The 25,168-nt window shown below is 37.9% G+C and overlaps 1 protein-coding gene across 4 annotated transcripts in view; it reads left to right on the top strand.

The window, feature by feature from the left end:
- LOC128318803 (butyrophilin subfamily 1 member A1-like) overlaps positions 1 to 25,168 on the top strand; it is a 55,229-nt gene that overhangs the window by 25,018 nt on the left and 5,043 nt on the right. Inside the window, exons 1-4 of one of the 4 annotated variants that reach the window (XM_053236722.1) lie at positions 21,743 to 22,331; positions 22,467 to 22,609; positions 24,485 to 24,568; positions 24,687 to 25,034. In XM_053236722.1, the coding sequence (XP_053092697.1) occupies positions 24,523 to 24,568; positions 24,687 to 25,034 (394 nt within the window). In that variant the 5' untranslated portion in view covers positions 21,743 to 22,331; positions 22,467 to 22,609; positions 24,485 to 24,522. Of the gene's footprint in view, positions 1 to 21,742; positions 22,610 to 24,484; positions 24,569 to 24,686; positions 25,035 to 25,168 lie in introns of those variants that run through there. The other 3 variants (XM_053236720.1, XM_053236721.1, XM_053236719.1) reach the window with 3 other exon arrangements.

The following is a 25,168-nucleotide window of genomic DNA, read 5'->3' as shown; positions in this document are numbered from 1 at the left end:
GAAGGGGAGTAAAACATTTTAATTATTGATCTGATGTCATTATATTATTATCTACAGGGTTAGTTATAAAACTGTCTGGTTTTAAATTAATAGTCTGAATTTTTTGCCTGAAATTTTCAATTCTACCCTTGAAAAAATTCATGAAGTCATCGCTACTATATAATGATTGTGTGTGTTTCTATTGTGGTCTTATTCCTAGTTAATTTTGCTACAGTATTAAATAAGAATCTAGGATTATTTTAGTTATTTTCAATTAGGGTGGAGAGATACATGGATCTAGCAGCACTAAGAGTTTTTCTATAGCTCAGAAGGCTCTCCTTCCATTTAAAGGAGAATTTGAAATACTACCAATTTAGTTTGACGCCACTTACGTTCTAATGTTCGAGTGTACTGTGTTAAGGTGCATGTGTGATCGTTATACCAGGGTGCTAGCTTTTTCTCTCTAATTATTTAGAGATCCAATTGGTAACTCTGGGAGATAACTGATAAAACTGTGCAGTTGCTTAGGTGAAAGTACGTTTGACACAGTAGCATGGCAAGGTGCATATATTATGATTAAGACACATTTTAAATGAAATAAGATAATGATCTGAGATAGCTTCAGACTGTGGAAATGTGACTATATTTTCTATATTTAATCTGAATGTTAGTATTAAATCAAGAGTGTGACCACCACTATGAGTGGGTCCTATTATATTCTGATTAACCCACACTGAATCAAGAATGGATACAACTGCTGTTCTCAGAGGGTCTTCTGGATTATCAAAATGAATATTGAAGTCTCCAATAATTAATGCTTTGTCTTAAGAAACAACCAGGTTAAAGATGAAATCCACAAATTCACAAAGGAATTCTGAATATGGCCCTTGGGGTCTGTAAATAATAATTAGCTGAATCGTCTGGGTAGACTTATTTTTTTGTGTCTATGTATGTTATGTTGGTATAAAGAACTTCAAACGTGTTAAATTTATGACTAGGATTTTGTGTGTCATCTTCAGATCAAAGGTGCTGGCTGTGCATTCGGTGTGATCGCCTTTGCTAATTTATACACTTCTACAATGTTACTCTTAGTAACCTCTGACTGATGAAGGCAAATATCATTAGCTCCTACATGAAAAACTATCTTTGAAAACCTATGCTTGCCTAAGACCCTAAGATTATCTGCTATGTCTTGCGCCCTGGCTCCCGGCATACACCTAACTAAAGCTGCTGGTGCCCCTAAAGGCCTAGATAATTTCACATGCCTTAAATAGAGTCTCCCATAACCAGAGCTCTTTCAGGTTTCTCAGCAGGTGCTTCACTGATGAGGGCAAACCTGTTGGACATGTGAAGCAGAGATTAGTGGTGCTCCCAAGGGCAAGCCTTAGCGTTAGCTGCCGTTGCTGCCGAGTCGTCATCCATTCGTCCTGCTATAAGAGTTCTAATGTCGGAGTTGGGGGATTGTTAACTCCACCTAAGGCATCCAAACTTTCCCCTACAGAAACTATGCTGCTCTCACTCTCGCTAACCCTCTATAGAGTCTGGATGCGCACCTCTAATGCTGCAATCTTCTCAGTCAGAGAGCAAACTAAACATAAACTAAGTGACTAAACATCCTGCACTCAACACACTGAACAAGCTGAATGTTTGACATGGTTAAGGGACCTTAGTTGAAGATTAGTTGATATTATTTTAGACAGAAAAGAAAAGCGTTCTTTGAAACAATGAAAAAAGTGAAAAATACAGCAGATGAAAACGATAGTGCAAAATTATTGATAAAAAAGAAAGAAACAGATCCAGGCAAGAATCTCCTGCCAAATGATTCAAAAACAGGTACTACCATCTGCTACTTAGACGACATTCAGGGCATGATGCAGTAAAAAAACATATTTTGAAAAAAATGCTGCCAGTGTTCTGGTTTTAGTGTGTTTCTTGTCTCTAAGTTTCTTGAGACACAGTATGATTTTTTTGCTCACAGGAGAATTATCTGGCTGCACTGGGGGCTTGGAAATTTCAACCTGAGATAGAGTGGAGTATAGGGGCATTAGGGAGTTTCTATAAAATAACTGAGATGAGGCCTATCCAAACACAAACAAACCTGTTTCCAAACAGGTTTTCTCAGCCACATAATACATTTGGGGCCATGGCTTAAATCATTATTATTTCTTATGTTCTACATATTTTCCAGGTTACATGTACTAGTAACAAATAAAAAATCTACTTTTACACCTTTAAAACTGCATGTTAAAGTAAATACTTTGCACAGCTTTTTTTTTTATTCTGCACAATCCCAGTCCCCATGCACACACCTAAGCTGAAGTTTTCTGGTGAAAAAAGAAAAAAGTACTCCACCTACTGTTTGACTCTGGACTCTCATTCATTTATGATGCATTATCAATTATCAATCCAACATTAACCCACAATAATAAGCCAAGTGTTTACGGGGTTTAAATGAGATGATGGGGATTACGGGGTTTAAATAATACTTTTTTTTTTAAATCATAGTTTAAAATTATATTATTTCACACTTGTCATATTTCTTATTCCAGGGACTTTAAAAAAAAAAAAAAAGTCCCTGGAATAAGAAATATGACAAGTGTGAAATAATATAATAAATGTAAGTGGAATGCAATACAGTAAACAGGATACTGCAGCTAATGCCAAAGTTTTCACAATAAACAGAAAAAACTGTGCTTGTTCATCACCTGAATCTCTCTACAGGATGAAAACATTCATTATGCCAGTGTTCAGTACAAAAGAAGGTCCAGAGCAGCTGCTAAGCAAAACACAACATCAGATTTGGACAATGTGACCTACGCAACAGTCGCCTCACAACCACAGAGACAATAACCAGCATAAGGTGTCACAGATTATTTATTTATTTGGAAAACCGTGTTCTCTTATGAACAGTTATTTAACAGACCTTTAGCTAACTCTTTATATATGGAAAAATGCTTTAAACATGGCAACAATTTACACAGTAGAGACAAATATATACTTTAGTAGCTTCTAATGTAGCATGCTAAAAGTTAAAGCGTTAACAAGGTTATCTATTTTTGTTTAGATATGAAACATCTACATTTGGCTTTATTATTAAGATGGTATAAGGTTGGTTTTTCACTAACAATATGTGCTCACATGGTTTTTTAAACCACTGGCATATGTTGATGACACTCAACTCATCCTCTCCTTTCCTCCCTCAGACATTTATGTTTCTGCTTTGATCTCATCGTGTCTATTAGACATCTCATCATGGATGGCAGTTCATCTTAAACTTAATCCCAGCAAGACTGAGCTGCTGTACATCCCTGGAGATGCATCCACATGTCAAGATCTTGAAATTTATCTGGAGAACTCTCGGATCGCACATCATGGCTGACCAACTACTTTTCTAGCTAACCTGACTTGGTCATGGTTTCTCCTTTACATCAGGAGAATTTGTTCATTTCTTTCCACATAGACCACACAGGTGCTTTTTCAGTCCCATATCATATCATATAATTTCATCTGCAACTAGCTCCTGGCAGGTCTTCTCAAGTAATTTTCTGACAGCATAATAAAGCTCCAAAAGACCTGAAACAAAGCTCTGCACAATGAATGAACAAGTTATGTGTAGTAGAAATTGAAAAGCAATTAAATTTTATTTGTATAACAGCTTTAACAATAGCCATTGTGTTAGATTGATGGATAGATAAGCACAAAAATGTGTTCTGACAGTGTGTGGCTTATTTGTAGTTATTTTTGCGATATTTATTGAAATTATATACAAATGTTAATAATAAAAATCTGTCCCATAAGGTGACTAAATTCTTATAAGGTAGCATTTTGCACAAATGCAGTACTTATCTACAGTTTATATGTGTAAAATAGATTCAACAGTAAGAGAATAAGCGGGGGTGTCAGACACAGGCTGACATGGTATAGGAAAAGTCAAAGATCTTTGATTAAACAGTCTACGATCTATGGAATATGAACCTGATTTAAAGATGCTGTTTTTTATTTTTTGCATGATACTCCAGTTATAACATTGAAAGCATAAAATGTTTCATTGGAATAATTCTTTGAATAAATCTGAGAAAGGAACTAACTGGAGACTTTTGACTCTTTAGTTTTGGCCCAAAAAAATTCTTACATGAGCTATTCTTACATTTACTATTTGGAATAAATTTTTGCTTGGCAGCTAACATGTAGGTTTACTTAACTAATGGATTCCCCCCACTTCCCCACTATATTTAGTCCTTATATACACAGATCAGCCATAACATTAAAACCACCTGCCTAATATTGTGTAGGTCCCCCTTTTGCTGCCAAAACAGCTCTGACCCATCGAGGCATGGACTCCACAAGACCTTTGAAGGTATGCTGTGGTATCTGGCACCAAGTCATTAGCAGCAGATCCTTTAAGTCCTGTAAGTTGCAAGGTGGACCCTCCATGGATTGGACTTGTTTGTCCAGCACGTCCCACAGATGCTTGATCAGATTGAGATCTGGGGAATTTGGAGGCCAAGTCAATGGAGCTCTTTGTCATGTTCCTCAAACCATTTCTGAATATTGGCAGGGCGCATTATCCTACTGAAAGAGGCCACTGCCATTAGTGAATACTGTTGCCATGAAGGGGTGTACTTGGTCTGTAACAATGCTTAGGTAGGTGGTACGTGTCAAAGTAACATCCAATGAATGCCAGGACCCAAGGTTTCCCAGCAGAACATTGCCATTCCCAGCATTAACTTTTTCAGCAATTTGCGCTACAGTAGCTCTTCTGTGGGTTCGGACCAGATGGGCTAGCCTTCACTCCCTGTGCACATCAGTGAGTCTTGGGCGCCCATGACCCTGTCGCCATTTCACCAGTTGTCCTTTCTTAGACCACCTTTGGACGACCTTTCTTGGACCACTACCCACTGCATTGTGGAAAAACACACACAACACCTGCCATTTTGGAGATATATATATATATATATATATATATATATATATATATATATATATATATATATATAGATGTGGAAAATTTCTTGGAACCCTTCCATGAAAAAGAAGAACCCACCACTATCTCTGAAATAATTTGAAACTGACAAACGTTAATGGCATCAATCACTGTTAATTCCATGTTTAACACAAATCAGACATTACTTTGATTTTTAATTAAAATGAATATTTTACATTATGAACCAAATGAAAAAAGATGGTACCCTTAACTTAATATTTTGTTGCACCACCTTTAGCAGCAATTACCAACAAGCGATCGCGGTAGTTTACGAGGAGACATCTGCATCGGGTAACGGGTATTTTGGTCCACTCTTCCTGAGCAAACTGCTCTAACTGTTTGAGGTTTGAAGGGTGCCTTCTGCACGCTACATTTTTCAGATCTTTCCACAGATGTTCAATAGGATTAAGATCAGGGCTCATAGAGGGCCATTCAAGGATAGTCCAAAGTTTTTTTCCCAGCCATTCTTGAGTGCTTTTAGCTGTGTGTTTTGAGTCATTATCCTGTTGGAGGACCCATGACCTGCAACTGAAGGAGAGCTTTCTGACCCTGGGCAGTATGTTTCTCTCCAGGATGCCTTGATAGTCTTGAGCCTTCATTGTGCCCTGCACAGATTCAAGGCCCTAAGTGCCAGATGCAGCGAAGCAGCCCCTAAACATGACTGAGCCCCCTCCATGTTTCACAGTATGTATGGTGTTCTTTTCTTTGAAAGCTTCATTTTTCTGTCTGTGAACATACAGCTGGTGTGACTTACCAAAAAGCTCTAGTTTTGTTTTATCAGTCCAAAGGACATTCTCCCAGAAACTTTGTGGCTTGACAACATGCATTTTAGCAAATTCTGGATTTTTCATGTTTTTCTTTCAATAATGGTGTTCTCCTAGGTCTTCTCCCATGGAGCCTATTGTTTTTTAAAATGAGACGGATGGTGTGATCAGATAGTGACATACTTTGACCTTGGAGTTCAGCTTGAATGGCTTTGGATGTTTTCCTTGGCTCTACCATCTGCACAATCCTTCTGATCAACCTGGGGTTGCATTTCTTCTTGCGGCCACGTCCTGTGAGGTTGCATACTTGAATCTGTGCTATTAATAAAATTAGGAACCCTCAAACAGGGGAGTTACAATGTAAATTAGAGCAAATACAGCAGAATTTTGAAAATTTTTAGAGTTCTTTATTCTCAATGTAAAGGTAATAATGATTTGCAGACTGATTCATTCCTAGCCTACGGTGTCAGAGAAACAAAATAAAAGTTTGGTAGCTGATATTACAGTGGAGCAGCTAAAAGTAGCTGTGTTAAGATTAAAGGCAAGTAAGTCCCCAGGAGTGGTACAAATCCATGTTTGAACAAGTGGCCCCAAATTTATTAAGAGCATCCAATTGGATAGTACAAAAAAGGGAAATTTTACCTTCATGGAGAGAAGTGATTATTTGAGTTACACTAAAGGAGGAGAAAGATATATTGGAGTGTGGTAATTATTGGCCAATCAGTGTTCTGAACGTTGGTTATAGATTGTTCACCTCTATTTTAGCACGAAGACTAGAAAAGATTCTCCCAGACCGCATTCATTTAGACCAAACAGGCTTTATTTGTCAAAGACAAACACAAGATAACATCAGAAAAACTTTACATGTAATGAGATTCATTTCAAAACACAGTGTAGAGGCAGCTCTGCTAAGCTTAGAGAAAGCCTTTGAGTCAGTGAGATGGAGTTTTCTATATAAAATATTAACAAAATTTGGTTTTCACAAGAGTTTTACCAAAATAAATCAAAACATTATACAATAGGCCATGTGTGAGGATTAAAATTAATGGAGACCTCCTCCGCTCCCTACTCTTCTAAAGACCCAAACTCAGTCTCACCCTCCTGTTCCAGACCCGCTACACCAAGACCCACCAACCGCAGCACAGGCTCTGCCACCACCGTATCCTGATCTTACAGACATGAGTGCTGCTGGCAGCTCAGACACATTTACAGGTAAAAGAAGAGATGAACTTCAACAACAAATCACAAAAATGTGAAAAGAAGCACTAAAGGAACTTAAATCCCTGAAATTACAGGATTCTGTTGAACATTCTGAACAGTCTTCACTGAACGTGATTATGACTAGATCCCGGGCGGCAAAAAGAAATGTGGATGGATCGGAGCCTCTGCTGATGGAGGCGGAATTCCAGCAGCCCCAGTTCAAACAGCAACAGCAACAGCAGTTCACAGTTACAAATCCTAGGGGACAAAATCAGACAACAGCATAGAATGAGGCAGGGGAGAAGGTGGGATGTGGACAATTTCTAAAAGTTTCGTGCAATCTTGATCAAAATCCAATGCTTTAAATAATTCAAAATAATTCCCTGGACCTGAGACAGAAACTATTTCTCTTTCTAACATTTACTATGATGATCATTTCTGTGCTATCTCAGTTTCTTTGACTTCAGAGCAGAAATTTCTCTTCTTAGTGGAAGATTCATTGCCTCAACTCTCTGTGGCAAAATGTTGGGGCAGTGGCACATGTTAGGCCCATGGATGAAGTCAGTTTTAGCAGCAGATGATTGGTTGAAAACAGATCAGAGTAGAATTCTTCTTTCTGTCTCAAAGCAAGCCTCCCACAAGGCTCAGTACTTGGTTCGCTTCTGTTTTCCCTCTATACTCAATCTGTTGGTGTGGTCATATCCTCACATGAACTCGACTCATCCTCTCCTTGCCTCCCTCAGACACTCATGTTTCCGCTCAGATCTCAGCATGTCTGGCAGACATCTCATCATGGATGACAGCTCATCAGCTGAAATTTAATCCCAGCAAAACTGAACTGCTGTTCATCCCAGGTGATTCATCCCCATGTCAGGATCTTGGGATCTCCCCCACCACACCAAAACATTGTGACATTCCCTCCACTGGCTTCCTGTAGCTGACCGTATCAGATTTAACACACTGATTCTTGCCTGCAAAGCCAAAAATGGACCAGCACCCACAATCTCCTAGCACTGCTCGACTGGTCCCACCATCTCACAGGGTACAAGGGAGGCATACATCAAGACTCTCCTCTATTCTGGCAGCTAGGTGGTAGAATGACCTTCCCCTAGATGTCCGAACAGCTGAATCACTGGCAGTCTTCAAACAATGACTAAAGACTAAAACCAGTACTGTGCAAAAGTCTTGGGCACATGCAGAAGTGCAAGAGTCAAAGTCTCCCGAAGAACTGTGGCTGCTTCTGCAGGATGCTCAGTAAAACTTACAACTCATTTCCTTATAAAACTGTAAAAATTGTACCTGAGACAAATTTTTTTAATGAAAAAGGTCGTCACACCAAACATTGATTTTGTTTCAATTTTTACTGTTTACTGTAGAAACATTTAATTTCATTATTTTTGAAGGCATCTTTGCTCTACAGCAATATTTGGTGTGACGACCTTTTTCATTAAAAAAAAAATTAGTCTCAGGTACAATTTTTACAGTTTTATAAGGAAATGAGTTGTAAGTTTTACTGAGCATCCTGCAGAAGCAGCCACAGTTCTTCGGGAGACTTTGACTCTCGCACTTGCTTCCTATTTTTGCAGCGAAACCCAGCAGCCTTCATTATGTTTTTTGTCTAAAAAGTGGTATTTTATGTAATATGCTGCTTTCTTTACTGACATACAAACATTTTTTGTGTAACATTTAATTTTGTGCCGGAAAACCAATGTTTGGAATCTAAAATGTTTTTGTAGTGACTAGATAATGTAGAAGTCATAAAATAAAAATGTATAACAAAGTTTGTACTGAAAAAAATAGGGTGCCTAACCCTTTGCACAGTACTGTACCTCTTCTTAAAGTACTTTATTAAATTAACACTTAAAAAAAAATCTTTGTGTTGTCTGTATGCTTTTTACTATATCACCTCCCCAACAGAGTTTTTTTGACTGATAGTATTCTTAGTCCGTAACCTAGCAAACCAGTATCAGAATGTATTTACTGATAGAGACCTCAAAACACTTCTGTAAGTTGCTCTGGATAAGGGTGTCTGCCAAATGCCATAAATGTAAATGTAAATGTCAGCTCCAACTGTTCCAAATCTGTCTAATATTTTGTCAAATATCCTCCAAATAACATTTTTTTCTCTGTTATTGATTTGGCAAATGCATTTTTCAGTATCTCTGTGCACAAAAAAGTCTCTCAAGAGCTACAAAGAAACTTAGAATAATTTCTCTTAGAATAATAATCACCCTCCGTGTGTGAAATCATTGGCAGCTACGGGCAAAGCTGTCCTGTCCAGTTCTGATCTTGTAGCAATCCACAAATTGGATGTTTATGTACCAAATCAATTCATGTTGATTTTATGTTCATTTCACCAATAAGCATGAAGTTCTTTGTTTACCTGTAACCAATCAAGAAACACTAGCCCAGTGCAGTGAACTATTCAACTGCACGTAACACTTTGGTTGTTGGAGTTCTTCTCTCGTCACAGCTCTTCTCCCCGGCCGTGATAACAACAAACATATTAGCCTGCAGTCAACTGTATCTCTGTGAGTTTAACTCTGTAATATTTTCCACCACACCTATTTGGTTTAATGCATGTTAAAACACAATACATTAAATTCCTGATCAGTACTAGTTTCATTAACAATAAGCACTTTAGATGTAAGAGATCTAATGTTTAACAGTACTAGCTTCAGTTCAAAGGTGCTGGCTGTGTATTCGGTATGATCTAATTTTATGTTAATTAGGTTACTAAAAAATTTTCTGAGTATTTCTACATTTTTGTTTAGCTCAGGGAACAGACACAGCATCAATATGGTGGAACCTGAGTGATGACTCAGTGCAACAAGTTGGTTTATCCTGCTTGTCTGCTCTTTGGCCTTGGCTCTGGATTGTCACAGATTAATCAGGCCTGTTCTGAGACTATGAGCTATGCTGCAAGAAGTGAGAGCAGCACCTTCCCGGGTGGGATGGATACTGTCCCGCCCTAGCAGGCCAGCGTTGCCTTCAAAATTACTCCAATTATCTATAAAGCCCATATTGTTTTCAGAGCACCACCTGGACATCCAGCCAGAGTATATTACTGCATCAGACACCGCCATCACTAAATTACACACCTCTACAATCTAACTTTTGGTAACCTCTGACCAACAAAGGCATACATCATTAGCTCCTTCATGAATAACTTAATAACCTATACTTGTCTAAGACCCAAAGATTATCTGCTATGTCCGGCACCTTGGTTCCCAGTATACACCTAACTAGTGCTGCCGGTGTCCTTAAAGGCCTAATTTGACGTGCCGCAAGATAGAGTCTCCTATTACCAGAACTCCTTCAGGTTTCTCAGCGGATGCTTGAGGATGCTTGAGGAGAGCAAACCTGTTAGACACGTGAAGCGGAGAGGAGTGCTGCTCCCATGGGCGAGCCTTAGCATTAGCATTGGTTTTGCGATTATGCTGCCGAGTCACCACACATTCACCCTGCTGTGAGGGCTCTAATGCCTGAGTTGTTGGATTGCTAACTCTGCCTAAGGCATCCAGGCTTTCCCCTACAGAAACTTTGCTGCTCTCATTCTTGCTAACCCTATCCAGCATACCGCGGTTAAGTAGCCGCTCTTCCTGAAAGCATGGTTAATGAGCTGCACATAAATTTTAGGGGCGAGATCCTACAAAACCAAAGCTGCTGAATGGCCACACATTTATTTTAAATAAATAAGTAACAAAATTAATAAGAATTAAAAAAATAAGTAATACAATTCACAGCATTTATGACTATACAGGCTAAAATTTTTATAATCCTTTACATTAAAAAAAGGCAAAATCTATTAAGTTTAAAGAGACGCTATAAAGTATTAAGCCAAATCTTCTTTTAAGAAACTATATTATTAGGGGGCTAAGCACCGAAGATGCATAGGCACCCTATTGTTATTCTATGTTTTCTTCTTCTTCTTCTTCTGGCTAGGGTGTCTATGGCAGCCCATAGAACCGTCTGGTAAAAAGTTGTGAAATTTGGCACACTGATTGGGGAGGGTCTAAGGAACATTCTGACCAAATTTGGGCCAAGTGCTGCCAACACTCTAGCACCACCATTGGGTCAAATTTGGGCCTAATTTGGAAGTACACTTATGGTCATAACCTTTGAACCGTGTGTCCAAAATTTAAAAGCCATCCCCGGATTCCCTGGGTCGAGATGAATCTCAAAATTTTCCGCCATCTTGGATTTTTTTCAAAAAGTTTTTTTCGCTACTCCTCCTAAAAATTTTGTCCTATCAACACCAAATTTGGCATACTTCATCTTCAGAGAAAGCCTCATAGAAGTTATCAAAAGAATTTTGATATTCAGACCTGTTCTCCTGTAAGGCCCAGCACCAGTGCAAAAAACCAAATGCGAAAAACTGTATGTGCGGGTGTATTTCAGCAATACATCTACGTATCATCACGAAATTGAGAAGTATCTTCAGGACCATGCTCTGAATGTATTTAAGAAGTTTTGTGACTGCACTACCTTGTGGTCAAGAACTGTAACAACTTTCATTTTTTTCCTTAAATCATTTGAAGAGTTTGTGATAAATTCACAGTTCATTTTTCCTATAATTCCCTGGAGTATGAAGAAGTGAACGCACACCAACATCTGAAATTCAAGTGTACTTCTTGTCGACCATCTTGGATTTTGTCAAAAACTGTTTTTTCGCTACTCCTCCTACAAATTTTTATTCAATCATCACCAAATTTAGCATACATCATCTTCAGAGTAAGCCTTACAAAACTTATCAAAAGAATTGTGAATAGTCCAAAGGGTTTGCCCATAATGGGCCAACAAATCTGACAGCGAAGCTGCCAAACAGAATGTGAGGCTGTATCTCAGCAATGACTTTGCAAAGTGACACAAAACTTGGTAGGCATCTTCAGGGCCATGACCTGAGGCTATGCAAAAAAAATTTCGTGCCAGTGCCACCTACTGGTTAAAAGTTACAATAACATGCCAAAAATGCTAGCAGGTGCCAATTTTTGCTACTCTTCCTCCAAATTTAGTCCAATCTTCACCAAATTTGGCTCACATCTTGAGACCTGTCTAAACAAAGGTTATCAAAGGAACATTGATATTTTAATCCGTTCTCCCATAACGGACTGGCAAATGCATCATACAGGATGACAGGCTGTGTCTCAGTAAAGCAATTGCATATTGTTATGAGACTTGATCTTCAGGACCTCATCATAATGTCCCCAAAAAGTTTAATGACTGTCCCACCTGTGGTCAAAAACTGTGACAACTTCCATAATTTTCCTAATTTTATTTTAAGGACTTGTGCTAAATTCACAGTTCTATATTCCAACTTCTACATTCCTATGATTCCCTAGGGTAAGAAGAAGTGTCTGTACTTCAAGAGTACTTTCTGTTTACCAATTTGAAATTCTTACAAAAGTTATCAAATGTTTTTTGATATTTTATATACAGTGAGGTCAATAAGTATTTGGACAGGGACATGATTTTTGTAATTTTGCCTCCCTATGCCACCAAAATGGATTTGAAAAGAAGCAATCAAGATGTCATTGAAGTGTAGACTTTCAGGTTTAATTCAACGCATTTAACAAAAATATTGCATTAACTGGTTAGGAATTACAGCCATTTTTTACGCAGTACCTCCATTTTCACAGGTTCAAAGTAACTGGACACTTGACAGATAAGCAGTTTCATGGCCAGGTGTGGCCTGTTTCCTTGTTATTTCATAACAAATTAAGGACATAAAAGGTCTGAAGTTGATTCCAAGTGTTGAGTTTGCATTTGGTAGCTGTTCATGGGAACTCTTAATATGCGGTCCAAAGAGGTGTTGATGCAAGTGAAGGTCATCGTTAGGCTGAAAAAACAAAATAGACCTATCAGAGAGATAGCAGAAACTTTAGGAGTGGCCAAATCAACAGTTGGGTACATTCTTAAAAAAGAAAGAAAGCACTGGTGAGCTCAACAACATCAAAAGGCTTGGAAGACCACGGAAGACAACTAAAGTGGATGATCGCAGAATCTTTTCCTTGGTGAAGAAAAACCCCTTAACAACATCAACAGAAGTCAAGAATACTCTGGAGAAGGTTGGCGTATCATTGTCAAAATCTACAATCAAGAGACGCCTTCATGAATGTAAATACAGAGGGTTTACAACAAGGTGCAAACCACTGGTAACATTCAAGAACAGGAAAGCCAGATTAGACTTTGCCAGAAAACATCTAAAAAAGCCTCCCATGTTCTGGAACAAGATTCTTTGGACAGAAAACAAAATTAACTTGTACCAGAATTATAGGAAGAGAAGAGTATGGAGAAGGAAAAGAAGGGCTCATGATCCAAAGCATACCACATCATCTGTCAAACATCGAGGCACTGTTATGGCATGGGCATGTATTGCTGCCAGTGGAACGGGCTCACTGGTGTTTATTGATGATGTGACTGCTGACAGAAGTAGCAAGATGAATTCTGAGGTGTATAGGGCTATACTCTCTGCTCACATTCAGCCAAATGCTACAAAACTGATAAGACGCCGCTTCACAGTGCAGGTGGATAATGAGCCTAAATATACTGCGAAAGCAACTCAAGACTTTTTGAAGGCAAAGAAATGGAATATTCTTCAAAGGCCAAGTCAGTCGCCTGATCTCAACCCAATAGAGCATGCTTTTCACTTACTGAAGACAAGACTGAAGGCAGAAAGACCCACAAACAAGCAGCAACTGAAGGTGGCTGCAGTGAAGGCCTGGCAAAGCATCTCCAGGGAGGAAACTCAGAATTTGAGTTTTGAGAACATGGGCTCCAGACTTCAGGCAGTCATTGACTGCAAAGTAGGAATCCAAGTAGTACAAATAATCCTTGTATTTATAATTATGTTAAGTATGTATTTCCTAAACAATTAATGCAATATTTTTGTTAAACTCATTGAATTATAACTGAAAGTCTACACTTCCATCACATATTGATTGCTTCATTTCAAATCCATTGTGGTTGTGCACAGAGGCAAAATTACCAAAATTGTGTCCCTGTCCAAATACTTATGGACCTGACTGTAGTTTTCCATATTTTATATATTTGAATCCCTTTGCCTAAAGTTATCGCTCTGCTTTCCTGTGATTGCTTAGGCAACAATTGTAGTGCATCTGTGAATGTGCAGCTCACCGAGTCTGGGTGCTTGGCCCCTGAAAATGCTGCTTGAAGCTTTAATAATAATAATAATTATTATTATTATTATTATTATTATTATTATTATTATTATTATTATTATTATCATTGTTATTACTATTGTTATATCTAACCATAAACACATTTTTTTAAAAAAGTGTAGATGGTTCATTTTACAGAGGAAGTCTCTTACACCAAAATATTAATATTTTACTTACAACTTACTGCTGAAATAAAATGGAAATTCAAAATTCTCATTCTCAAATAAACTCATATCAGTTTACAGTAACCTACTCTATGCCCACAATTGAAATTAATTAATTTTACTATAGAATTTTCAAGTAAATGCAAGTCAAAATGATATGATCTGTCAATATATTTGAGCCAGGAGGCACTTTTTAATCTAATATAAACTTGACCTATAAACTTATAAACTAGACATTTCAAATCCCCAATCTATGATCAAGCCCACTTATATCACTTCACAGTACTCTATGCGCTGAATAAAAAATTATTAATTTTATTCTAGAAACTTAGCATAATTTGAATTCAAGTTTAAAAGATCAATGAATCGATTTGAGCCAAGAGATGTTTAATCTACTACACAATACTCATTTCATATTGATAGACCATCAAACCAAAAGATCTTGCATTGGCAATGACCAATTTAAGAGGTTATTAAAAACAGTAAAAATGTTGCTAAATTCAATATCCAGATAAAAAACAATAGTTCAATATTTCAGTAGTAGGGGACAGCGGGGACGGTTGCAACGTGGGGCCATTGCAACATGGCTAATCAGGAATGAGCTAGAGTGATGATGCTCATACTGCACATGCTCAGTTAGCCCCTCCCCCATCTGGAAGAAATCAGCCATGTGTGACCATTCCTTCTGGAAAAAGCTAATTTCAAGGTAAAAAAAGTATATTTTTTTTAATGCTCAGAATTTTTCTCATACTGTTTAAACTGTTTTTGTGAAGCATTATTCATTCATATAATTTAAATCAGTGTTTTCTTAGCTTCTAATAGGCATAGCTAGCAAGTGTCAAAGCTATTGTATCTAGCTAGCATAGCAAGTTTTATCATGGCTGTCAGAGTAGGGACAGTCGCAACATGTTGTTGCAACCGTCCCATCATACTGTTGCAACTGTCCCTTATCACCCTTATCACATTGATGTACAATTGTAATTTTATGGCTTAATAAAGAATCCTATCAATAGCCAGATATCCTTCCTTTTTTAAGTAAATACTCTCAAAATAGGCCACAATGTAGCCTACATTTTTTCTTTGTTTTCAGTATGCCACGAGAGAGGAAATGCACAACAGATAGGGGTGTCCCTCTATCTGTTCTGACATTAGCAGCAAGCATAGTGAAGGATGAAGGCAGGACAGTGAGGCCTGTGGCAAAGGACTTTGCAATTTGCCACACAACCCTCTATCGGTTTATGAAAAAGAGAGAGAAGCTATGCCCAGGAGAGGAGGCAAAGACAGGGTACTGGACTCCCAGGAGGGTCTTTTCTGAACAGCAAGCAAAGAGCCTTGCAGAATACCTAAAAACTGCAGCTGATCTATTCTATGGTCTAAGCACCAAAGAGGTAAGCAAGAGGAAGGTATAAAAAAGTGTATGTAAACAAGAACGTGTTGAAAGAGGTTGTCTATCAGAATAAAACAGAGGAAGGAAGACTAGTTGGGAGAATAAGACAGAGTGAAGAAAAAAGAAAGTGAGACATTATATTAAACCCTAAACACTGCTCTATTTTTCAGGTTCGTCAATTTGCCTTCCAGCTGGCTGTGCATTATCGCTGTAATTATCCTGAAACCTGGAATGCGAACTCCATGGCCAGCCGTGACTGGTTCTTGGCTTTTATGAAGAGGCAACCTTGTCTTTCCATACGGTGCCCACAACCTACCAGTTTATCCAGAGCCACAAGTTTTAATAGATATAATTTTTCCCAGTTTTTTGACAATCTTGGGAAAGTGCTAGATAAGCACAAATTTCAGGCAAAAGACGTGTGGAACATGGATGAAACAAGGGTTACAACTGTCCAAAACCCAGAAAATATTGTTGCCAGGCGTGGTGGTAGACAGCTTGGGTCATCGGCAGAAAGAGGGACACTTGTGACCCTTGCTTGTGCAGTCAATGCACTGGGGAATATGATCCCACCCATCATTTTATTCGTGATGGCCCATCTGGTTGCATTGGAACAGCCAATGCATCTGGGTGGATGCTGGAGGAGGACTTTATCGTGTTCCTGAAACACTTCCAACACCACACTAAGTCCTCAGTGGATGCTGAAGTCCTGCTTATACTGGACAACCACTCATCCCATCGGTCTCTGAAAGGAATAAATTTCTGCAGAGACATAGGTATTGTCTTGCTTTCCTTTGCACTTCACTGCTCTCAAAACTACAGCCACTGGATCGTACTGTTTACTGTCCTCTAAAACGAGCTGTGAACTCCTTCTGTGACTCATGGATGAAGAGCCACCCAGGCCTGACAGTGTCAATTTATGACATTCCTGGCATTGTTAGGTTGGCCCTCCCTTTGGCAGCAACACCAGCAAATGTGCAGTCAGGTTTTAGGTGCACTGGCATTTGGCTATTTAATCGGGAGGTCTTCCAAGATGTTGACTTTGCACCATCTTTGGTGACAGACCGTCCTCTTCCATCTACTGCAGCTCCACCAGTTCCATCTGCCTTGCCTGCACCTCCTGCAGATCCACCAGTGCCACCTATGCCGTCTGTGGCTCTCCTGTCTCCACCCGCTGTAGCTCAACCACTGCCACCTGTACTGCCCGCACCAGCTGTAACTGCACAAGTGACACCTTCCCGTATAGATTTCTCACCTGAGACTCTACGACCTCACCCTAAAGCAGGACCAAGAAAAATCTCAAAAGGGAAGAGAAAGCGGAAGACTGCTATTCTTACAGAACCCCCAGAGAAAGAGGCACTGGAATTGGAAAAGAAGCACCAGAAAGCTAGGAGAAAGTTAAATGAAAATAAAACCAAAACAAGAGCGAAGAAAAACAAAAAGACAAAAAACCTAGACATTGACACTGACTCTGACAAAGAAGAGGATTTCTGCTTTGTTTGTTTGGAGAGTTACTCGAAACCAAGAGAGGTTTGGGTACAGTGCTGGCAATGCAAGGCATGGGCTCACCAGGCCTGCACTGATGGGGGAGCCAATTATACTTGCCACAACTGCGAGTCTAATGTGGACTAATTTCTTTCTCTCTTACCCTTTCTCTCTCACACACTCATACACTACACCTCACACACACACACACACACACACACACACACACACAGTTCAGTTCAGAGGAGATCACAGAAGTGTTTCAGTAAATTTTCAGTCTTGATTTTCATTAAAAATATTTTGTAGTTCAATTTTTTTTAGGCCTAATAATTAACCAAAACGTGGTAGTTACTTGTTCTTTTACTAGTCTTTGTCTTTATACGGCCAATTTAACAAATTTAACAATTTAACCAATTTAACCCTGTCTAATAAAATAAAGAAATTGCAATATGATGTTATATAATGTTTTTTTTTATTATATTTTAATGAATATTGCAACTGTCCCTGTGGCGAGGCACAACTGCTCCGTTAATGGAACAGAGAGGTGTGAGTGGGGGGATAGTGAAGGAAGTATGGATATAGGAAGTGAAGAGGAGAATGGTAAATCTTTAGGAAACAGCTGGAAAGAAGTAAGGAGCAATCAAGGAGAAAAACGGAAGAAAAGGAGTGAGATAGAGGAGTCTGATGAAAAGAGTAGGGAGAGTATAAAGTGCATAGTAAGGTTTGGAGATCAGCTTGGAGTAAGCAAAATAAATCCATTAAAACTGACAAAGTTCATAAATAGAGATATAGGAAATATAGACTTCACTAAAGTGCTTTCTGATGGAAATTTGCTGGTTGGATGTAATAAAGAAGAAACAAACAAATAAAGCTCTCAAGTTGAAAGAGTTAGGAGGGATAAAAGTTGTCAGCACAAACAGAATTGGAGAAAAAAGTAAAAGTAGGGGCCGAAAAGGGATCATTTTTGGTGTTCCTCTTAACATAAGCATGGAAGAGTTTAAAGGTAACTTAAAGGGAGGGAAGATAGTGAATGCTCAAAGGATAAAATCAGGTGTAAATGGAAACAGGAGAGATACTGAAAACGTAGTAATAGAATTTTTAGGGGATGAAATTCCAAAAAAAGTAATGTTGGGGGTGATGAGCTACATCGTAAGAGAGTATATACCAGGACCAGTGAGATGTTTTAATTGCCAAAGGTTTGGACATGTTGCTACAAGATGCAAGGGACAGTGTAGATGTGCTCGTTGTGGAGGAAACCATGAATATGGCAAATGTGAGGAGGGAGTACAACTGAAATGTTGTAATTGTGGAGAGGAACACAGTGCACATGTGTGTTCAAGCATTTTATTGAAGAACTGAATGTAAGACCGGACGTAATATGTGTTCAAGAAACTTGGATGAAATGTTGTTTAGATTTTGTTCTACAAGGGTATACTATAGTACGTCACGATAGGGAAGAAGGGAATGGTGGAGGGTGTGCTACATTTATCAAAAGAGAAATATCATATAGAATACTGGGAAAAGGAAGAGATCAAGAATATATTGTTGTGGGGATTTGGGGTAGAGGACAGGAAATAGTTATCATAAATTATTATAACCCATATAAAAAATTGAAGTTAGATAAGTTAAAAGAAGTACAGGGTCAAGATAGTCATAGAATAATATGGTGTGGGGACTTAAATGCACATAATACACTATGGGGAGGGAGATACATAAATGCAAATGGACAAGTGGTAGAAGAATTAATAGAGGAAAGGGGGCTGGTTTGTTTAAATGATGGGAGGGGAACAAGGATAGATGTTCATACGGGAATGGAGTCTGTTTTGGATTTGACGCTAGTTTCTAACAATTTTGCTAGTAAGTGTAATTGGGAAGTATGGGGGGAATCTAGCATTGGGAGTGATCACTACCCAATAGTTACAACGTTGGATGTAGAGATAGATAGAACGATAACACAAGGAAAAGGAAGGTGGATATTTGAAAAAGCAAACTGGGCTAAATTTGAAGAAATTTGTGAGGAAAGAATGGTAGCAATTGAGTCAACTCAAGAAATTGACATGCTTAATGAAAAAGTCTGTGCCATAATACTTGAAGCAGCGTTCGAATCAATCCCAAAAAGTAAAGGAAAAATGACAAGGAGAGCCGTTCCATGGTGGAAAGACAAGTGTAGTAAAGTTGTGAGAGATAGAAATAAAGCTTTTAAACTTCTTAAGAGAACACATCATTTTAACCATTTAATATCATACAAGAAAGCTCAAGCAGTAGTGAGGAGAACTATTAGGCAAGCTAAAAGAGAAAGCTGGCAAGGATTTTGTAATGAAATTGGAAGAACAACTCCAGTAGGTGATGTGTGGAGTATGATAAAGAGAATGGAAGGTAGTAAGAAAGAGTGGGAATATCCAGTATTAGGGTCAGAAGGAGAAATAGCTGTAACGGATAAGGACAAAGCAGAAATGTTGGTAAAAACATTTGTACAGATACATGGGTCAGGGAACTTAAGTGAGGAAGGAAGGAGGAGGAGAGAAATAACAAAGAGGAAAAATCTAGGAAAGTTGGAAAGGAGTGGGGGAATGGAAGATCAGCCAATTAACTTCCCATTCACCTTAAATGAATTGAAAAGAGCAATTTGTAACTCAAATAAAACACGTTCATCTCCAGGAAAGGATCAGATCGGGTATATAATGCTGAGACATCTTAAAGATGGGGCTGTGGGAAAAGTTTTAGAATTATATAATAGAGTGTGGGAGGAAGGAAGACTACCAAAAGGGTTGAAAGAAGCTATAATAATTCCTATAAGAAAGCCGGGAAAAGACCCTTCAAAACCCTCTAATTACAGACCAATAGCCCTCACATCGAATGTTTGTAAAATTATGGAAAGGATGATTACAGAAAGGTTGACATATTTATTGGAAAAGAAAGGAATAATATCTAAATACCAAAGTGGTTTTAGAAAAGGAAGAGGAACAATGGATCCTATTGTATGTTTGGAAAATGAAATTAGAAAAGCACAGATAAATAAAGAATCAGTAATAGCAGTATTTTTCGATGTCGAGAAGGCGTATGATATGATGTGGAGAGAGGGACTTTTGATTAAACTAAAAATGATGAATATAGGTGGGAGAATATATAATTGGATGAAAGACTTTTTAGCGAACAGAAGTATCCAGGTAAGAATAGGGAATGAAGTGTCAAATATATACCAGACAGAAAATGGAACTCCACAAGGGAGTGTAATAAGTCCATTCATTTTTTCTATAATGATCAACGATGTTTTTAATCAAGTAAATCAAGGTATAGGAAGATCTCTTTTTGCAGATGACGGGGCTCTCTGGAAAAGGGGAAGGAATATTTTATATGGTAATAGGAAGATGCAAGAAGCAATTAGAAAGGTAGAAGAATGGGCATATGTTTGGGGATTTAAATTCTCAGTGGAGAAAACTAAAACCGTAATTTTTTCTAGGAAGAGGGTTGTCCCAGAAGTGAGTTTGAAGATGTATGAGAGATCGTTGGAGAGGGTGAAGAGTTTTAAATTTTTAGGTGTTTATTTTGATACGAAACTTACATGGGATGAACATATAAACAAAATGGTTGAGAAATGTCAGAAGGTGTTAAATGTCATGAGATGTCTAAGTGGAGTGGAATGGGGGGCAAGTTTTTCTTCATTAAAAACTATTTACGTAGCACTGATCCGGTCTGTATTTGATTATGGTAGTGTGGTATATGATTCAGCATCAAAAAACTTGTTGATAAAACTCAATAAAATACAAGCTCAAGCTCTGAGACTGTGCTGTGGAGCAGTAAAGACGACACCCATTCCAGCTTTACAAGTCTTGTTAGGAGAGATGCCACTAGAAATTAGAAGGAAACAATTAATGATCAACTACTGGGCTAACCTCCAGGGGCATAAAGAAGAACATCCTACGAAAATGGTCTTACAGAAGTACTGGGAACAAAATAAAAGATGTAGAATAAGTTTTGGGTGGAGGAGTAAAATATATGTAGAAGAAATGGAGGTAAATAGTATCAAGATAAGCCCAACAGTTTTAATTCCAGAATATGAACCATGGGTTTATGTGACACCTCAAATAGATTTGTATATGTTGGAAGTAAAAAAGCAGAAAGAGAAGTAGACCTGTCATCTGCATTTTCAGTATATGTTAGAAACCAATATACCCAGTATATACAAATATATACAGATGGATCAAAAGATCCAGAGCGTCAGACAACGGGGGCTGCTTTTTCAGTTCCAGGCAGAGAAATCAAGGGAATAAAGCGAACTTCAAATCATTTGGCAGTCTATACTGCAGAAATGGTAGCAATCCTTTTGGCATTGCAGTGGGTAGAGGAACATAAACCTGGGAATGTTTTAATTTGTTCTGACTCAGTATCAGTCTTAAAGAGTTTGATATCTTTTAAATCCAGCCACCAAGATATTCTCTTTAGTATTTTACAAATACACTCAAGAATTGTTCAAAATAATATTTCAGTCAGTTTTATATGGGTTCCTGCACACATAGGAATAAAGGGAAATGAAGAGGTGGATAAATTAGCGAAACAAGCACTACAGAGAGAAATCATAGAGATTCAAGTTCCGTTAAGTCAGAGATTAAGGTTTTAATTTGGAGTAAAGTGATTGAAGAATGGCAAGTAAAGTGGAATAATGGGAAAAAGGGAAGATTTTTTTACAGCTTAATTAATAAAGTAAGTCAGAAGATAAAATGTATAGGTAAATCAAGGAAAGAAGAGGTTATTTACAATAGAATAATGTTAGGTCATTCTAATTTAAATAGCACACTTAAAATTATAGGGAAACATCCAAACGGGTTATGTGAACAATGTCATGTTGAAGAAACAATACCTCATGTGATTCTTGAATGTATTAAGTATGAACAAGAAAGGAACAATATGATAGAAGAAATAAAGAAAAATGGAATTCAACAACTAAATTTTAAGGTTTTAATAAAATGGTCAAGTGAAATTAATAGTAAAGCTTTCTTTGGTTTTATTAGGGAGACGGGGCTGATAAATAGAATATAAATGTCCGTCTGTTCCACACTCCGGAGCAGAAGGTGGCGGTAATGCACCTATTACGCTGGTTGCCAGCCGCCGTTGAAAACCAAGAAGAAGAAGAAGAAGAAAAAGAAGAAGAAGAGCCCTGACGCACACTGAGAATGTTGCGAGCGTTAAAAGGTAAACATGCCTCCATGTTATACTTGCAGATAAATAGCATAAAAATGAACTCTAGGTAGGTGTTAGAGATGGAGTGAAATACTCAGTAATTTCAGATCCGCAGTGCAAATTCTCTCCCAAATCTGTACAGCACAGCTGTCTGACCCTCACCCTCATGAGAAAGAGGAAGTAAAAGCTACGGGAAGTTTTACAGGAAATTGTTAATGGCGGTTGAGAGCAGAACCTCCTAAACTCATCAACTTTATCTAAATCACAAGAAATATTCTTCCAGATCCAAGGTAAGCTCAGTTTTGGATTGTTATCTATGTTTCTGTAAATGTGTGGACTGTGCTTTCAGTAGTTTAATGTTCTACTAGACACCGCTCTGTGGTAAAAACACTGAGGGAGAATCACTGACCCTTTAATCAGACTGGATGGAACTTTTATCTAAGAGCAGATATTTCATTTCAGAGACAGGATGACTTTTTCAGAGAGAGGATTAATAGTTACGGTTATAAATATCCACCTAATAGTGAATAAATATCACAGATTTCACCCAATTCCAGGTAATGATCAGGTTAATCAGTGTGTTCAAGCAGAAAAATCACCAATAAACTCAGTAAAATTTCATGTGCTTGTATAAAAGCTGATGACTTTCTTGTTCCTCCATGAATTATTCTGTACATGGATGAATACACAGTCATGAGTCCATATGTGAACTGAAAGATGTATTTCTGTGACCTCTTCACTTTTTTGTGTACTAAATAAAATCAGCAGAAATGATGTAATGAGCAGGTTTTTAGTTCATAGCAGTGTTTAGTGGAGGCTAGTTGGATTTTGTTCCCAGCAGACACTGAGTTCAGGTGAGTCGTATGATGTAAATCAGTTATGTGTTGTGTATCAGACAGGAACTTGGTTTTACAGAAATTCACAATATTACTGATTCTCTTATCAATCTGATACCAAGCAAAAACACTGAAACTCATTTTATGATACCTGTACCAGTGCTGAGGAAAGTGGAGATCTTTTCATGTTAATGTTAAACTGTATGCTGTGTTTAGGGCAGTTCTGGCAGTTCTCATCCTCATATTTCACATACAGAAACTGCGTGTTTATTCTTTTCCCCCTCCATTTTACTTAATACCAATTGTTTGGTTTTAATTTTACACACTAAAAGTCCCTCTGATATTCATTTCTGATTGACATTCTGCTAGATGAATGTGTCTGTTTTAGAGGATTAAGCACAAACATCCTTAATTCACCAATCTTTAGTTAAAATGACAGATTTACTCAATAAATAATTACAAATATATATTCTGCACAATGTTACACTGCAGTTTTAATAAATTTTACTGTGTTTTAACCTAATTTATTTTTAGTTCATGAAACGAACAAGGTTTAGTTGATTTAAAGATGAAATAACGAATAAACAAGTTCATTTTAGCTTAATTTTAGTTAAAGAATTTTCCAAGTAAAACAAAGCATCAGGGAGAAAAGCATTTGGTAAATCAGCTTTACACTTAGTGATCTCACTCCTGCTCATCACATAACATTAGTGCCACTGAGACCAAAGTCAGTCCACAACAAAGTTCTCTCTGTGTATGAAATTTCATAAGTGCTGCTATGACACTCATCTAAAATCCACCAATAGGAGGACGGCAAACTCAGGGGAGCGCTACAGAGGTGACAGTTAAAGCTTAAACATGGTTAATGTATAGAAATGTGGGATTTTAAATAAGAGTGATTTGTTGTTTTGTCAGGACATAAAATTGTCACTATTACACTGAGCACTAGTTTGTGTTTGCGCACCTGTTTTCTGCACGAGCCGATTTCCTTATTGTTATGGTTGATATATGAAGAATATAGTAATTTTGTTTAGTCATAGGTCTATCTTTAGAGGATTTTCGTCATATAATCTGACATGGAGAACACACAATATCACACAGTGTGTTATAGCATTCAGAATAGAGTTTATCAGGATCTCGTACAGTGTGACGAGTAATAATCTTAAAAGAGCGCTGAAATCACCGGATGTAGATGAACATGCTCTTAAATGTAATTTTGACTAATCATGACTCTTATGTGTAGTAAAAGTGTAAAATCACTACAACTATGTGTGAAATCAGTTAGCTGTAATGTCACTTTTGTTTATAACTTGCATTTGTTTGTTTCAGAAAATCTGCAGACACTCAGCAAGAGTCTTACAGGCATCATGACCCTCCTTTGTATTTACATCTTATGGGTCGCTGCCTGTGTGGGTGAGTGATCAGGTTCCATAAGACTAACAAGACATAAGTGTCCTATCATTGACTAAAATATACTACAAATAAAATAAAATGCTACAGATCATGTAGATTGTAATGTTTCCCTCTACAGACTCCATCAGTGCAGATTCTCTCGTTACTGTATCAGCTCGAGTGGGTTCCACAGCCGTCCTGCCATGTAACCTGAGAAAGGAGTTCACAGAAACACCACACGTTCGATGGCGCACCGATGTTGATGTTGTGTTTGACCGAAGCAGTGATGGTAAGTATATAGGCCCAGGATATGAAGGACGTGTGGACGTTCCTGTAGACGAACTGCGTAAAGGAAACTGTTCCCTGGTGTTGAAGAACGTCAGAATCACTGATGACGGTGCCTATAGATCCTTTGTGGTGGAATCCTTGGACAGAACTAACACAGACAAAATGCAAGATATCAGCAGGGTTAAACTCTCAGTTGATGGTAAGTAAATTATGCAATGTAAAATATTGACTAATTATAGAAGTCATAGCATATCAGATAACAGAGCACTATTTTTTTTTTTATTTATTATTTTTTTTCTAAATAATGTAATTTTTTAACAGCAGATTAAATAT

This window comes from Pangasianodon hypophthalmus, chromosome 9, assembly GCF_027358585.1.
Source record: "Pangasianodon hypophthalmus isolate fPanHyp1 chromosome 9, fPanHyp1.pri, whole genome shotgun sequence".
In the NCBI taxonomy this organism is placed as follows: domain Eukaryota; kingdom Metazoa; phylum Chordata; class Actinopteri; order Siluriformes; family Pangasiidae; genus Pangasianodon; species Pangasianodon hypophthalmus.
This window is presented reverse-complemented; position numbering and strand designations above follow the sequence as displayed.